This window comes from Bidens hawaiensis, unplaced genomic scaffold (genome assembly GCF_021521415.1).
Source record: "Bidens hawaiensis isolate Kalapana, Puna unplaced genomic scaffold, B.hawaiensis_p1.1 tig00029267_1, whole genome shotgun sequence".
Lineage (NCBI taxonomy): Eukaryota > Viridiplantae > Streptophyta > Magnoliopsida > Asterales > Asteraceae > Bidens > Bidens hawaiensis.
In genome coordinates, this window is record NW_027494817.1 from 169,981 (window position 1) to 187,476 (window position 17,496).

Sequence of the window (17,496 nt, forward strand, 5' to 3'; positions counted from 1 at the left end):
TAATCGAACTCGACCTGGCCTTTATATTAAATGGGCCGGTACCAATCTGACCCCAAAACTGTGTCACTGTTTGATCATTCTCCACAAATATACCCTCCTCGAACTTCGGACAAAGAACATGCTCCTCTGTGTACAACCCTGATGCAACAACAAACTTGGGTAATGTCATCCCATGATTCTGGCCAAATAAACGAAACACCACGCTGTTATCTGCATGCATGTTGTTTGGAGGGGTAAAACGAAATGTGGACAAAACTATAAAGTAAACTCCCGATAACAAGGGAGGCTAGCAAGATCTATAAGATGTCTCCATGGTGTACCCACACCTATAATCCCCTCGGCCATCTCAATCTCTCCTACATCCCGTAAAAGATCCCAATTAATCGAGATAGGGTTAGCCATTTTCCTGTCTACAAACCGACGAAGTCTGCGATGGTCCTCGGTTCCCGCGGGAAACTGTAAATACTTATGGGTCTCATAAATAACATCATCACCGTCAACACTTTCATCTTCCGACATAGTAACCTACTAAATTATAAATTACATAAAATAATTAGATTAAAATTGAAGTTTATAATTTTAACGTTAGAGAAACAATCAAATAGTAATATGCTAAACTATAAGTTACATAAACTTAAACGCTCAGCTAAAAACCTAAAACGCTTAGAAAACGCTCAAAAACGGTATTCGTGAAAAAAGTAAATAATTGATCGATTAACGATCCAAAACTGTTTTTTTTTCGGTTAACCAATAATTAATTGGATATGTATTGACGATTCCGAGATCTTGGGATGTGAATTCATGGATCGATTCGTGAAAAACGGGATTTGCGTACATTAATGTACATTAAGGATTAAAGTATTGGATCTTTTCACTATATATATATCACACACAAACAATTATAATACTAATAAAAACAAAAGAAAGATGGGCAAGAAGAATACGTTGCCCCCACATTTCACCCCTTTTATCGTTTGGGGGGGGGGGGGGGGGCGTGTTTAAAAAAAATCTCCTCATATTAGGCTGTTTTCTCGCCCTCTACGGCACCCTAAAAAGTTCACAAGTTTAAGGAATGTGAGTGGGTCTAAAGGTTATCGATAATTTTATATAAATTAAGTACAGAAAAATTCAACACCTTTGGGCCACCTTTGGAATGAACACTATGCGGTCCCATCTCCCACTTGGGCCGGGCCAGCGGGATCCAGGTGTAAAGCAAACTGAGAAAATGCACTGGCAGTCTGGCATCATGTGGTTTGGTAGTCCTTTTACATATGATTAATTATTTAACATAAAAAATAGAATGGACCATTTTAATAATTGATTAATGTCATAGAACCCGGAATTTTTTGGGGTTAAGAATCCCCTTTGACGTCTCTTAGTCTGCAAATAATTCTAAGAAATTGAAAGTATATCACACCTAGGGATGAGATACCGAAAAGTATCAAAACAGAAACAAGCTAGTGAAAGTGTAATCGGTACCATTGAAAGTACAAAAAATATGTTGAAACCAAATGGTACAAATGCTGAACATAAAAAAAATGTACCAATGCCCGTTCGGTACGAATTCGAGAGAGTACCGGTACTTGGTACAATTAGTTTGCTCATTCTTAATTACACCTTTTAGATTCTTGAATATTTTTTTTTAGAACATAAAAAAATAATCGGTTATTTAGGTTAACCAATTCGGTTAAATAACCTATTCATTCATATAGGATTCATACCCAAACTAGTTATTAACCGGTTTTAACCTCTTTAACCATTGACTGGCAACTCAAAAAACAAACCGGTATATGCTGAGTAACTAGTAGTCTAGTACTAGACAAGTTTAAAGAGTCTCAATTTTAGGAATTTGGAATTTAGAATTTAGATTATAGTTCAAGGCCCAGTAACGATACATTATATAAGGTTTGATACAAGTATAAACAATTTAGATTTCATGGTTTAGGGTTTAACCACTCGTTTATTAAAACGAAAATTAACATATCTTTTTTTGATACATCAAGAAAAGATCTAAGCAAAAACTTCCATGAGAGACCTCAACCCGAAGTTGGGAGTTATTTTATATCGACTAAATCCAGCTTCTAAGAACAGTCTCTCCCACTCAACTTCGGTCCTTTCTCTTCCAGTTACTAGAACCATCATCAAGACGTCGAAAACCATCTTGGTTTCTGTTATTTCGTGTCGGTTATGTTTTTCGTCCACTACCATATCTATGATGACCACTTTTCCTTTGTCACCTTCAAGTCGAATAGCCTCCCGACATTGTTTCAGTATCTTCAACACGCTATCATCACTCCAATTATGCAGAACATTCTACATAATATATCAAGCATTAGCAACAAAGCTAGTTATTCCCTTTAACACGGTCTAAAACAAACAAACGTAACCAGTTTTAAGCTCGTAGAGTAACATTTAACGGATTACCTTAAAAAAGATGGCATCAGCAGATGGGATGGAGTTAAACATATCACCTCCAACATATTTGAGATTCCTAGTATCAATCTTGTCAGCAACAACGTGCGGGAGGTCGAAAACAGTGCAAGTCATATTCGGAAAAGCTTCAAGGAGAATCTTAGCATTGAGTCCAGTTCCACCTCCAACATCAACTAATGACTCCACACCTTCAAAGATCTCTTGACAATCTTTGACCACCAAACTCATCATCTTGGAATCACTTGCCATCGCGTCATTAAACAACCCATTGAATCCAGGATTCTTGTTAGCATATTCCCATAGACGGATCCCATGAGCAGTCTCGAAAGCCGTGGATTCGTTTTCATGAAACCACTTCCCCAAGAACTGCCAAGGAGTTATAAAAACAGGATCTAGGATCAAATTAGCGAATGGTAATAAGTTCGGTAGGTTTTGCGAGTTTTCACTAGTGTTCTTGACTAATAACTTTGATGCGGTTGTGAGAACATATCCTTCGTCTTCTTGATCATGAATCTTGGTGAGGGAGAAGAAGTTGGAGTGAATCAGCAACCGCATCAGGCGCTGCAAATTAAGGGTTTTCTCAATGGGGAGATTGAGCTTTGAAACGAGTTCTTGAATAGTGATCGGTTTTCCATGATTATGAATGATGTCGGGTATCTCAAGTTCAAGTGCGCAACCAAGCGACATGGAGGTTGCATAGTTGAAGACATGTCTGTATATATGAGCCTGAGCTTCAAAGAGTTCATTTGCTTCTACTTGACTTTGGTTGATGTCCATTTAGGTTTAGAGTTTAGACCCAACTTGCTTATAAGTATAAATATAAAAGGTTAAAAAAGTTATTCCAAATCAAAACTAAGATTCACAGTAGAAAACTAAATTACTACAAAAATATTTGAATTCTTTTTATCAGTGTACGTATATATTGTTGGGTAAACTATAGTTTTACAAAAAGAAAAACTCTCTAAAGTTCATGTTTTTTTTCCCACTAATGATGTTAACTTTTCTGGATTAAGTGACTAACTTAGCTTTACAACTAGCAGAAGAAAATTAAAAATAAAAATTGATGGTACCCCGTACCCATTTAGAAATAAAAACGTACTTTAAAGTCTTTAAAGTCTTGCATGAGAAAATATGCTCTGCTAATTACAATGTAGTTTAAAGAAGGTGATACGATCCTATTAAATTAATATATTTATTATTATTATTATTATTATTATTATTATTATTAAAGATTATGTTTTATTTAGTTTCTTTGTTATAGTCATATTATGTTTCCTTATTGTTTATCTTTTTCTATTTTTATGTTTTTGTTTTCCTATAAATTATAATCTCGTTTAAGAAATATATTATTTTTGAATCTATTTTTTTTCCTTCTCTTGTGTCCCTGGGAGGTTAATCGAATAAACCGTAACAGGCTTATACCAATAACAAGATCATTTAACTCTTACTATGGAGTCATGCACACAAACACAAAATGATTCTCCTCCAACATGAGAGATCTAAAGATCATTAACGAGACTTAAACAGAACATCAATCATCATGAAGCACATCAATCACGTCTATAAATACAAAATCCTAAATAATAAGCAGCCAAAACGCCCAAGACTTAGAACATGCCACTTTAAAACCATAAAAACCCGATATTTTTACCGTCATACCAACGTTATCGATCAATTCGCTACAGCCCGACAGATTAACATTGATCTGTGAATATTAAACTAAGAGTATCAAGTTAAAAGGAGGAAGAACTTACATATTTTAAATAGGCCTTTATTTTGTTTCTTGATGTTTCTAATGATGATAGCGATGGTGAACTGAATACAAGAAGTACGAACGTAAGATCGGAATGAGTGGATGAGGGTTGAGATATATGAAGAAGAATGCTGCTGTCGTGGTGGACCCCACAAAAAGACTTTAAGGAAACAATTTAATACGAGAAAAGTAACTATTATATAAGGTTTATACGAGTAACCCCTCATACGAGTAGTATGGGTCATACGAGATTATTTGAAATTTCATATGACATAACAACTTTTTACTTTCTGCCATGACACACTTTTTGAGATTGCCTATACGACCATGTCCCATACGAGTTACCCGAACTATACGAGATAAATTATATATTTTTTGAGATTGCCTATACGATCATGTCCCATACGAGTTACACGAACTATACGAGATAAATTTTATGTTATCCAAAATTAGTTGTAAGTTGTGTCATTTTAATGTGTTACTTGTAATATTAATCTTCAATTTATATTATGCTATCATGTTTAACTATATTATTTTAAATCTATAATTACACATACAAATCACATAGTAATAGAAGTAACAATACCACATAACATAGCATACCACATAAATACAAAATAAGAGTTCACCCTACGAACATCCATAATCAAGTACATCACAACCATAAAAACATGACCGAGAACACAAAAACAAGTCCACATAAACAAACAAGTTGCCCAATGAAAACCCTATGCTGGTGGAGGTGGGTGCCCAGCGGGATGGTGCTGCTGATTTAAAGACTGAGATGGATGGTGCTGATGACCCGAAGACTGAGATGGCTGGTGCTGATGACCCGAAGACTGAGATGGATGGTGCTGCTGACCCGAAGACTGAGATGGATGGTGCTGCTGACCCGAAGACTGAGATGGATGGTGTTGCTGACCCGGGTGCTGAGGAGTAGGAGGGGGGTTAAAACCCTGTGATCTGGCCCATTCAACCATCCATTCTTGAAACCAAACCTGACTCGCCTGAATATGTTGGATATCCTGAATAATTTGGCATGGCACTACCGGACCTCTAACAACATGCCTGTGGTGATATTGATGATGTTGTTGAGCGGGGTCATTGTGTTGGTCCTGAACATGATGGTCATGGGGAGGCTGGTCCTGAACATGCTCATGCTGCTGAGGCTGCCAAACAACTCCAGGCACCACAGAGAAACGTAAACCCAAGTTTGGGAACTTCGTAGCAATGTTCATACGTTTCACTGTATTTTTATCTAAACTCCTCGCCTTTTTTACATGCATACCACAAACAGAATCCGGGTTGAGCAAACCTAAATTGTGCCCGATAGATGTAATATAAGATCCACAAATAATCTCACCATCCTGCTGTTTGCTATGAAGAGTAGCAAAGTAAGAAGCCATACACCATGCAAGGTTACAATTAACCGGCGTCAACAAACAATATAAATAAAACAGATCAGGTGAGGTGCACCACTCCTTACTATTCCCATGACCAGTAATAGAACACGCGATGACCTTGTGTAGGTATCGATGAAGAGGATCAATAATCGAACTCGACCTGGCCTTTATATTAAATGGGCCGGTACCAATCTGACCCCAAAACTGTGTCACTGTTTGGTCATTCTCCACAAATATACCCTCCTCGAACTTCGGACAAAGAACATGCTCCTCTGTGTACAACCCTGATGCAACAACAAACTTGGGTAATGTCATCCCATGATTCTGGCCAAATAAACGAAACACCACGCTGTTATCTGCATGCATGTTGTTTGGAGGGGTAAAACGAAATGTGGACAAAACTATAAAGTAAACTCCCGATAACAAGGGAGGCTAGCAAGATCTATAAGATGTCTCCATGGTGTACCCACACCTATAATCCCCTCGGCCATCTCAATCTCTCCTACATCCCGTAAAAGATCCCAATTAATCGAGATAGGGTTAGCCATTTTCCTGTCTACAAACCGACGAAGTCTGCGATGGTCCTCGGTTCCCGCGGGAAACTGTAAATACTTATGGGTCTCATAAATAACATCATCACCGTCAACACTTTCATCTTCCGACATAGTAACCTACTAAATTATAAATTACATAAAATAATTAGATTAAAATTGAAGTTTATAATTTTAACGTTAGAGAAACAATCAAATAGTAATATGCTAAACTATAAGTTACATAAACTTAAACGCTCAGCTAAAAACCTAAAACGCTTAGAAAACGCTCAAAAACGGTATTCGTGAAAAAAATAAATAATTGATCGATTAACGATCCAAAACTGTTTTTTTTTCGGCTAACCAATGATTAATTGGATATGTATTGACGATTCCGAGATCTTGGGATGTGATTTCATGGATCGATTCGTGAAAAACGGGATTTGCGTACATTAATGTACATTAAGGATTAATGTATTGGATCTTTTCACTATATATATATCACACACAAACAATTATAATACTAATAAAAACAAAAGAAAGATGGGCAAGAAGAATACGTTGCCCCCACATTTCACCCCTTTTATCGTTTGGGGGGGGGGGGGGGGCGTGTTTAAAAAAAATCTCCTCATATTAGGCTGTTTTCTCGCCCTCTACGGCACCCTAAAAAGTTCACAAGTTTAAGGAATGTGAGTGGGTCTAAAGGTTATCGATAATTTTATATAAATTAAGTACAGAAAAATTCAACACCTTTGGGCCACCTTTGGAATGAACACTATGCGGTCCCATCTCCCACTTGGGCCGGGCCAGCGGGATCCAGGTGTAAAGCAAACTGAGAAAATGCACTGGCAGTCTGGCATCATGTGGTTTGGTAGTCCTTTTACATATGATTAATTATTTAACATAAAAAATAGAATGGACCATTTTAATAATTGATTAATGTCATAGAACCCGGAATTTTTTGGGGTTAAGAATCCCCTTTGACGTCTCTTAGTCTGCAAATAATTCTAAGAAATTGAAAGTATATCACACCTAGGGATGAGATACCGAAAAGTATCAAAACAGAAACAAGCTAGTGAAAGTGTAATCGGTACCATTGAAAGTACAAAAAATATGTTGAAACCAAATGGTACAAATGCTGAACATAAAAAAAATGTACCAATGCCCGTTCGGTACGAATTCGAGAGAGTACCGGTACTTGGTACAATTAGTTTGCTCATTCTTAATTACACCTTTTAGATTCTTGAATATTTTTTTTTAGAACATAAAAAAATAATCGGTTATTTAGGTTAACCAATTCGGTTAAATAACCTATTCATTCATATAGGATTCATACCCAAACTAGTTATTAACCGGTTTTAACCTCTTTAACCATTGACTGGCAACTCAAAAAACAAACCGGTATATGCTGAGTAACTAGTAGTCTAGTACTAGACAAGTTTAAAGAGTCTCAATTTTAGGAATTTGGAATTTAGAATTTAGATTATAGTTCAAGGCCCAGTAACGATACATTATATAAGGTTTGATACAAGTATAAACAATTTAGATTTCATGGTTTAGGGTTTAACCACTCGTTTATTAAAACGAAAATTAACATATCTTTTTTTGATACATCAAGAAAAGATCTAAGCAAAAACTTCCATGAGAGACCTCAACCCGAAGTTGGGAGTTATTTTATATCGACTAAATCCAGCTTCTAAGAACAGTCTCTCCCACTCAACTTCGGTCCTTTCTCTTCCAGTTACTAGAACCATCATCAAGACGTCGAAAACCATCTTGGTTTCTGTTATTTCGTGTCGGTTATGTTTTTCGTCCACTACCATATCTATGATGACCACTTTTCCTTTGTCACCTTCAAGTCGAATAGCCTCCCGACATTGTTTCAGTATCTTCAACACGCTATCATCACTCCAATTATGCAGAACATTCTACATAATATATCAAGCATTAGCAACAAAGCTAGTTATTCCCTTTAACACGGTCTAAAACAAACAAACGTAACCAGTTTTAAGCTCGTAGAGTAACATTTAACGGATTACCTTAAAAAAGATGGCATCAGCAGATGGGATGGAGTTAAACATATCACCTCCAACATATTTGAGATTCCTAGTATCAATCTTGTCAGCAACAACGTGCGGGAGGTCGAAAACAGTGCAAGTCATATTCGGAAAAGCTTCAAGGAGAATCTTAGCATTGAGTCCAGTTCCACCTCCAACATCAACTAATGACTCCACACCTTCAAAGATCTCTTGACAATCTTTGACCACCAAACTCATCATCTTGGAATCACTTGCCATCGCGTCATTAAACAACCCATTGAATCCAGGATTCTTGTTAGCATATTCCCATAGACGGATCCCATGAGCAGTCTCGAAAGCCGTGGATTCGTTTTCATGAAACCACTTCCCCAAGAACTGCCAAGGAGTTATAAAAACAGGATCTAGGATCAAATTAGCGAATGGTAATAAGTTCGGTAGGTTTTGCGAGTTTTCACTAGTGTTCTTGACTAATAACTTTGATGCGGTTGTGAGAACATATCCTTCGTCTTCTTGATCATGAATCTTGGTGAGGGAGAAGAAGTTGGAGTGAATCAGCAACCGCATCAGGCGCTGCAAATTAAGGGTTTTCTCAATGGGGAGATTGAGCTTTGAAACGAGTTCTTGAATAGTGATCGGTTTTCCATGATTATGAATGATGTCGGGTATCTCAAGTTCAAGTGCGCAACCAAGCGACATGGAGGTTGCATAGTTGAAGACATGTCTGTATATATGAGCCTGAGCTTCAAAGAGTTCATTTGCTTCTACTTGACTTTGGTTGATGTCCATTTAGGTTTAGAGTTTAGACCCAACTTGCTTATAAGTATAAATATAAAAGGTTAAAAAAGTTATTCCAAATCAAAACTAAGATTCACAGTAGAAAACTAAATTACTACAAAAATATTTGAATTCTTTTTATCAGTGTACGTATATATTGTTGGGTAAACTATAGTTTTACAAAAAGAAAAACTCTCTAAAGTTCATGTTTTTTTTCCCACTAATGATGTTAACTTTTCTGGATTAAGTGACTAACTTAGCTTTACAACTAGCAGAAGAAAATTAAAAATAAAAATTGATGGTACCCCGTACCCATTTAGAAATAAAAACGTACTTTAAAGTCTTTAAAGTCTTGCATGAGAAAATATGCTCTGCTAATTACAATGTAGTTTAAAGAAGGTGATACGATCCTATTAAATTAATATATTTATTATTATTATTATTATTATTATTATTAAAGATTATGTTTTATTTAGTTTCTTTGTTATAGTCATATTATGTTTCCTTATTGTTTATCTTTTTCTATTTTTATGTTTTTGTTTTCCTATAAATTATAATCTCGTTTAAGAAATATATTATTTTTGAATCTATTTTTTTTCCTTCTCTTGTGTCCCTGGGAGGTTAATCGAATAAACCGTAACAGGCTTATACCAATAACAAGATCATTTAACTCTTACTATGGAGTCATGCACACAAACACAAAATGATTCTCCTCCAACATGAGAGATCTAAAGATCATTAACGAGACTTAAACAGAACATCAATCATCATGAAGCACATCAATCACGTCTATAAATACAAAATCCTAAATAATAAGCAGCCAAAACGCCCAAGACTTAGAACATGCCACTTTAAAACCATAAAAACCCGATATTTTTACCGTCATACCAACGTTATCGATCAATTCGCTACAGCCCGACAGATTAACATTGATCTGTGAATATTAAACTAAGAGTATCAAGTTAAAAGGAGGAAGAACTTACATATTTTAAATAGGCCTTTATTTTGTTTCTTGATGTTTCTAATGATGATAGCGATGGTGAACTGAATACAAGAAGTACGAACGTAAGATCGGAATGAGTGGATGAGGGTTGAGATATATGAAGAAGAATGCTGCTGTCGTGGTGGACCCCACAAAAAGACTTTAAGGAAACAATTTAATACGAGAAAAGTAACTATTATATAAGGTTTATACGAGTAACCCCTCATACGAGTAGTATGGGTCATACGAGATTATTTGAAATTTCATATGACATAACAACTTTTTACTTTCTGCCATGACACACTTTTTGAGATTGCCTATACGACCATGTCCCATACGAGTTACCCGAACTATACGAGATAAATTATATATTTTTTGAGATTGCCTATACGATCATGTCCCATACGAGTTACACGAACTATACGAGATAAATTTTATGTTATCCAAAATTAGTTGTAAGTTGTGTCATTTTAATGTGTTACTTGTAATATTAATCTTCAATTTATATTATGCTATCATGTTTAACTATATTATTTTAAATCTATAATTACACATACAAATCACATAGTAATAGAAGTAACAATACCACATAACATAGCATACCACATAAATACAAAATAAGAGTTCACCCTACGAACATCCATAATCAAGTACATCACAACCATAAAAACATGACCGAGAACACAAAAACAAGTCCACATAAACAAACAAGTTGCCCAATGAAAACCCTATGCTGGTGGAGGTGGGTGCCCAGCGGGATGGTGCTGCTGATTTAAAGACTGAGATGGATGGTGCTGATGACCCGAAGACTGAGATGGCTGGTGCTGATGACCCGAAGACTGAGATGGATGGTGCTGCTGACCCGAAGACTGAGAGGGATGGTGCTGCTGACCCGAAGACTGAGATGGATGGTGTTGCTGACCCGGGTGCTGAGGAGTAGGAGGGGGGTTAAAACCCTGTGATCTGGCCCATTCAACCATCCATTCTTGAAACCAAACCTGACTCGCCTGAATATGTTGGATATCCTGAATAATTTGGCATGGCACTACCGGACCTCTAACAACATGCCTGTGGTGATATTGATGATGTTGTTGAGCGGGGTCATTGTGTTGGTCCTGAACATGATGGTCATGGGGAGGCTGGTCCTGAACATGCTCATGCTGCTGAGGCTGCCAAACAACTCCAGGCACCACAGAGAAACGTAAACCCAAGTTTGGGAACTTCGTAGCAATGTTCATACGTTTCACTGTATTTTTATCTAAACTCCTCGCCTTTTTTACATGCATACCACAAACAGAATCCGGGTTGAGCAAACCTAAATTGTGCCCGATAGATGTAATATAAGATCCACAAATAATCTCACCATCCTGCTGTTTGCTATGAAGAGTAGCAAAGTAAGAAGCCATACACCATGCAAGGTTACAATTAACCGGCGTCAACAAACAATATAAATAAAACAGATCAGGTGAGGTGCACCACTCCTTACTATTCCCATGACCAGTAATAGAACACGCGATGACCTTGTGTAGGTATCGATGAAGAGGATCAATAATCGAACTCGACCTGGCCTTTATATTAAATGGGCCGGTACCAATCTGACCCCAAAACTGTGTCACTGTTTGATCATTCTCCACAAATATACCCTCCTCGAACTTCGGACAAAGAACATGCTCCTCTGTGTACAACCCTGATGCAACAACAAACTTGGGTAATGTCATCCCATGATTCTGGCCAAATAAACGAAACACCACGCTGTTATCTGCATGCATGTTGTTTGGAGGGGTAAAACGAAATGTGGACAAAACTATAAAGTAAACTCCCGATAACAAGGGAGGCTAGCAAGATCTATAAGATGTCTCCATGGTGTACCCACACCTATAATCCCCTCGGCCATCTCAATCTCTCCTACATCCCGTAAAAGATCCCAATTAATCGAGATAGGGTTAGCCATTTTCCTGTCTACAAACCGACGAAGTCTGCGATGGTCCTCGGTTCCCGCGGGAAACTGTAAATACTTATGGGTCTCATAAATAACATCATCAACGTCAACACTTTCATCTTCCGACATAGTAACCTACTAAATTATAAATTACATAAAATAATTAGATTAAAATTGAAGTTTATAATTTTAACGTTAGAGAAACAATCAAATAGTAATATGCTAAACTATAAGTTACATAAACTTAAACGCTCAGCTAAAAACCTAAAACGCTTAGAAAACGCTCAAAAACGGTATTCGTGAAAAAAGTAAATAATTGATCGATTAACGATCCAAAACTGTTTTTTTTTCGGTTAACCAATAATTAATTGGATATGTATTGACGATTCCGAGATCTTGGGATGTGAATTCATGGATCGATTCGTGAAAAACGGGATTTGCGTACATTAATGTACATTAAGGATTAAAGTATTGGATCTTTTCACTATATATATATCACACACAAACAATTATAATACTAATAAAAACAAAAGAAAGATGGGCAAGAAGAATACGTTGCCCCCACATTTCACCCCTTTTATCGTTTGGGGGGGGGGGGGCGTGTTTAAAAAAAATCTCCTCATATTAGGCTGTTTTCTCGCCCTCTACGGCACCCTAAAAAGTTCACAAGTTTAAGGAATGTGAGTGGGTCTAAAGGTTATCGATAATTTTATATAAATTAAGTACAGAAAAATTCAACACCTTTGGGCCACCTTTGGAATGAACACTATGCGGTCCCATCTCCCACTTGGGCCGGGCCAGCGGGATCCAGGTGTAAAGCAAACTGAGAAAATGCACTGGCAGTCTGGCATCATGTGGTTTGGTAGTCCTTTTACATATGATTAATTATTTAACATAAAAAATAGAATGGACCATTTTAATAATTGATTAATGTCATAGAACCCGGAATTTTTTGGGGTTAAGAATCCCCTTTGACGTCTCTTAGTCTGCAAATAATTCTAAGAAATTGAAAGTATATCACACCTAGGGATGAGATACCGAAAAGTATCAAAACAGAAACAAGCTAGTGAAAGTGTAATCGGTACCATTGAAAGTACAAAAAATATGTTGAAACCAAATGGTACAAATGCTGAACATAAAAAAAATGTACCAATGCCCGTTCGGTACGAATTCGAGAGAGTACCGGTACTTGGTACAATTAGTTTGCTCATTCTTAATTACACCTTTTAGATTCTTGAATATTTTTTTTTAGAACATAAAAAAATAATCGGTTATTTAGGTTAACCAATTCGGTTAAATAACCTATTCATTCATATAGGATTCATACCCAAACTAGTTATTAACCGGTTTTAACCTCTTTAACCATTGACTGGCAACTCAAAAAACAAACCGGTATATGCTGAGTAACTAGTAGTCTAGTACTAGACAAGTTTAAAGAGTCTCAATTTTAGGAATTTGGAATTTAGAATTTAGATTATAGTTCAAGGCCCAGTAACGATACATTATATAAGGTTTGATACAAGTATAAACAATTTAGATTTCATGGTTTAGGGTTTAACCACTCGTTTATTAAAACGAAAATTAACATATCTTTTTTTGATACATCAAGAAAAGATCTAAGCAAAAACTTCCATGAGAGACCTCAACCCGAAGTTGGGAGTTATTTTATATCGACTAAATCCAGCTTCTAAGAACAGTCTCTCCCACTCAACTTCGGTCCTTTCTCTTCCAGTTACTAGAACCATCATCAAGACGTCGAAAACCATCTTGGTTTCTGTTATTTCGTGTCGGTTATGTTTTTCGTCCACTACCATATCTATGATGACCACTTTTCCTTTGTCACCTTCAAGTCGAATAGCCTCCCGACATTGTTTCAGTATCTTCAACACGCTATCATCACTCCAATTATGCAGAACATTCTACATAATATATCAAGCATTAGCAACAAAGCTAGTTATTCCCTTTAACACGGTCTAAAACAAACAAACGTAACCAGTTTTAAGCTCGTAGAGTAACATTTAACGGATTACCTTAAAAAAGATGGCATCAGCAGATGGGATGGAGTTAAACATATCACCTCCAACATATTTGAGATTCCTAGTATCAATCTTGTCAGCAACAACGTGCGGGAGGTCGAAAACAGTGCAAGTCATATTCGGAAAAGCTTCAAGGAGAATCTTAGCATTGAGTCCAGTTCCACCTCCAACATCAACTAATGACTCCACACCTTCAAAGATCTCTTGACAATCTTTGACCACCAAACTCATCATCTTGGAATCACTTGCCATCGCGTCATTAAACAACCCATTGAATCCAGGATTCTTGTTAGCATATTCCCATAGACGGATCCCATGAGCAGTCTCGAAAGCCGTGGATTCGTTTTCATGAAACCACTTCCCCAAGAACTGCCAAGGAGTTATAAAAACAGGATCTAGGATCAAATTAGCGAATGGTAATAAGTTCGGTAGGTTTTGCGAGTTTTCACTAGTGTTCTTGACTAATAACTTTGATGCGGTTGTGAGAACATATCCTTCGTCTTCTTGATCATGAATCTTGGTGAGGGAGAAGAAGTTGGAGTGAATCAGCAACCGCATCAGGCGCTGCAAATTAAGGGTTTTCTCAATGGGGAGATTGAGCTTTGAAACGAGTTCTTGAATAGTGATCGGTTTTCCATGATTATGAATGATGTCGGGTATCTCAAGTTCAAGTGCGCAACCAAGCGACATGGAGGTTGCATAGTTGAAGACATGTCTGTATATATGAGCCTGAGCTTCAAAGAGTTCATTTGCTTCTACTTGACTTTGGTTGATGTCCATTTAGGTTTAGAGTTTAGACCCAACTTGCTTATAAGTATAAATATAAAAGGTTAAAAAAGTTATTCCAAATCAAAACTAAGATTCACAGTAGAAAACTAAATTACTACAAAAATATTTGAATTCTTTTTATCAGTGTACGTATATATTGTTGGGTAAACTATAGTTTTACAAAAAGAAAAACTCTCTAAAGTTCATGTTTTTTTTCCCACTAATGATGTTAACTTTTCTGGATTAAGTGACTAACTTAGCTTTACAACTAGCAGAAGAAAATTAAAAATAAAAATTGATGGTACCCCGTACCCATTTAGAAATAAAAACGTACTTTAAAGTCTTTAAAGTCTTGCATGAGAAAATATGCTCTGCTAATTACAATGTAGTTTAAAGAAGGTGATACGATCCTATTAAATTAATATATTTATTATTATTATTATTATTATTATTAAAGATTATGTTTTATTTAGTTTCTTTGTTATAGTCATATTATGTTTCCTTATTGTTTATCTTTTTCTATTTTTATGTTTTTGTTTTCCTATATATTATAATCTCGTTTAAGAAATATATTATTTTTGAATCTATTTTTTTTCCTTCTCTTGTGTCCCTGGGAGGTTAATCGAATAAACCGTAACAGGCTTATACCAATAACAAGATCATTTAACTCTTACTATGGAGTCATGCACACAAACACAAAATGATTCTCCTCCAACATGAGAGATCTAAAGATCATTAACGAGACTTAAACAGAACATCAATCATCATGAAGCACATCAATCACGTCTATAAATACAAAATCCTAAATAATAAGCAGCCAAAACGCCCAAGACTTAGAACATGCCACTTTAAAACCATAAAAACCCGATATTTTTACCGTCATACCAACGTTATCGATCAATTCGCTACAGCCCGACAGATTAACATTGATCTGTGAATATTAAACTAAGAGTATCAAGTTAAAAGGAGGAAGAACTTACATATTTTAAATAGGCCTTTATTTTGTTTCTTGATGTTTCTAATGATGATAGCGATGGTGAACTGAATACAAGAAGTACGAACGTAAGATCGGAATGAGTGGATGAGGGTTGAGATATATGAAGAAGAATGCTGCTGTCGTGGTGGACCCCACAAAAAGACTTTAAGGAAACAATTTAATACGAGAAAAGTAACTATTATATAAGGTTTATACGAGTAACCCCTCATACGAGTAGTATGGGTCATACGAGATTATTTGAAATTTCATATGACATAACAACTTTTTACTTTCTGCCATGACACACTTTTTGAGATTGCCTATACGACCATGTCCCATACGAGTTACACGAACTATACGAGATAAATTATATATTTTTTGAGATTGCCTATACGATCATGTCCCATACGAGTTACACGAACTATACGAGATAAATTTTATGTTATCCAAAATTAGTTGTAAGTTGTGTCATTTTAATGTGTTACTTGTAATATTAATCTTCAATTTATATTATGCTATCATGTTTAACTATATTATTTTAAATCTATAATTACACATACAAATCACATAGTAATAGAAGTAACAATACCACATAACATAGCATACCACATAAATACAAAATAAGAGTTCACCCTACGAACATCCATAATCAAGTACATCACAACCATAAAAACATGACCGAGAACACAAAAACAAGTCCACATAAACAAACAAGTTGCCCAATGAAAACCCTATGCTGGTGGAGGTGGGTGCCCAGCGGGATGGTGCTGCTGACTTAAAGACTGAGATGGATGGTGCTGATGACCCGAAGACTGAGATGGCTGGTGCTGATGACCCGAAGACTGAGATGGATGGTGCTGCTGACCCGAAGACTGAGATGGATGGTGCTGCTGACCCGAAGACTGAGATGGATGGTGTTGCTGACCCGGGTGCTGAGGAGTAGGAGGGGGGTTAAAACCCTGTGATCTGGCCCATTCAACCATCCATTCTTGAAACCAAACCTGACTCGCCTGAATATGTTGGATATCCTGAATAATTTGGCATGGCACTACCGGACCTCTAACAACATGCCTGTGGTGATATTGATGATGTTGTTGAGCGGGGTCATTGTGTTGGTCCTGAACGTGATGGTCATGGGGAGGCTGGTCCTGAACATGCTCATGCTGCTGAGGCTGCCAAACAACTCCAGGCACCACAGAGAAACGTAAACCCAAGTTTGGGAACTTCGTAGCAATGTTCATACGTTTCACTGTATTTTTATCTAAACTCCTCGCCTTTTTTACATGCATACCACAAACAGAATCCGGGTTGAGCAAACCTAAATTGTGCCCGATAGATGTAATATAAGATCCACAAATAATCTCACCATCCTGCTGTTTGCTATGAAGAGTAGCAAAGTAAGAAGCCATACACCATGCAAGGTTACAATTAACCGGCGTCAACAAACAATATAAATAAAACAGATCAGGTGAGGTGCACCACTCCTTACTATTCCCATGACCAGTAATAGAACACGCGATGACCTTGTGTAGGTATCGATGAAGAGGATCAATAATCGAACTCGACCTGGCCTTTATATTAAATGGGCCGGGTACCAATCTGACCCCAAAACTGTGTCACTGTTTGGTCATTCTCCACAAATATACCCTCCTCGAACTTCGGACAAAGAACATGCTCCTCTGTGTACAACCCTGATGCAACAACAAACTTGGGTAATGTCATCCCATGATTCTGGCCAAATAAACGAAACACCACGCTGTTATCTGCATGCATGTTGTTTGGAGGGGTAAAACGAAATGTGGACAAAACTATAAAGTAAACTCCCGATAACAAGGGAGGCTAGCAAGATCTATAAGATGTCTC

The 17,496-nt window shown here is 36.8% G+C and overlaps 3 protein-coding genes across 3 annotated transcripts; all 3 read right to left on the reverse strand.

Moving 5' to 3' along the window:
• Positions 1-1,865: 1,865 nt before the first annotated feature.
• LOC143578379 (putative O-methyltransferase 3) lies at positions 1,866-4,311 on the reverse strand. The gene is made up of 3 exons (XM_077061975.1): positions 4,188-4,311; positions 2,425-3,237; positions 1,866-2,313 (listed from the first exon to the last, which is right to left on the reverse strand). Exons 2-3 carry the CDS (start codon positions 3,208-3,210, stop codon positions 2,011-2,013), a joined length of 1,089 nt encoding a protein of 362 aa, XP_076918090.1. The 5' UTR covers positions 3,211-3,237; positions 4,188-4,311; the 3' UTR covers positions 1,866-2,010.
• Positions 4,312-7,599: 3,288 nt separating this feature from the next.
• Positions 7,600-10,039, reverse strand: LOC143578380 (putative O-methyltransferase 3). The gene is made up of 3 exons (XM_077061976.1): positions 9,916-10,039; positions 8,159-8,971; positions 7,600-8,047 (listed from the first exon to the last, which is right to left on the reverse strand). The coding sequence occupies exons 2-3, from the start codon at positions 8,942-8,944 to the stop codon at positions 7,745-7,747; spliced, it is 1,089 nt and encodes a 362-aa protein (XP_076918091.1). The 5' UTR covers positions 8,945-8,971; positions 9,916-10,039; the 3' UTR covers positions 7,600-7,744.
• A 3,285-nt stretch (positions 10,040-13,324) lies between these two features.
• LOC143578381 (putative O-methyltransferase 3) lies at positions 13,325-15,761 on the reverse strand. The gene is made up of 3 exons (XM_077061977.1): positions 15,638-15,761; positions 13,884-14,696; positions 13,325-13,772 (listed from the first exon to the last, which is right to left on the reverse strand). The coding sequence occupies exons 2-3, from the start codon at positions 14,667-14,669 to the stop codon at positions 13,470-13,472; spliced, it is 1,089 nt and encodes a 362-aa protein (XP_076918092.1). The 5' UTR covers positions 14,670-14,696; positions 15,638-15,761; the 3' UTR covers positions 13,325-13,469.
• Between the last annotated feature and the right edge of the window lie 1,735 nt (positions 15,762-17,496).

What these genes read in the sequence shown, in the direction of transcription:
- LOC143578379 (XM_077061975.1), bottom strand. Translation starts at nt 3,210, where the DNA reads ATGGACATCAACCAAAGTCAAGTAGAAGCAAATGAACTCTTTGAAGCT. An exon ending in CTGATGCCATCTTTTTTAAG is followed by an intron (nt 2,314 to 2,424) that starts GTAATCCGTTAA and finishes TATATTATGTAG; the next exon opens with AATGTTCTGCATAATTGGAG.
- LOC143578381 (XM_077061977.1), bottom strand. Translation starts at nt 14,669, where the DNA reads ATGGACATCAACCAAAGTCAAGTAGAAGCAAATGAACTCTTTGAAGCT. An exon ending in CTGATGCCATCTTTTTTAAG is followed by an intron (nt 13,773 to 13,883) that starts GTAATCCGTTAA and finishes TATATTATGTAG; the next exon opens with AATGTTCTGCATAATTGGAG.
- LOC143578380 (XM_077061976.1), bottom strand. Translation starts at nt 8,944, where the DNA reads ATGGACATCAACCAAAGTCAAGTAGAAGCAAATGAACTCTTTGAAGCT. An exon ending in CTGATGCCATCTTTTTTAAG is followed by an intron (nt 8,048 to 8,158) that starts GTAATCCGTTAA and finishes TATATTATGTAG; the next exon opens with AATGTTCTGCATAATTGGAG.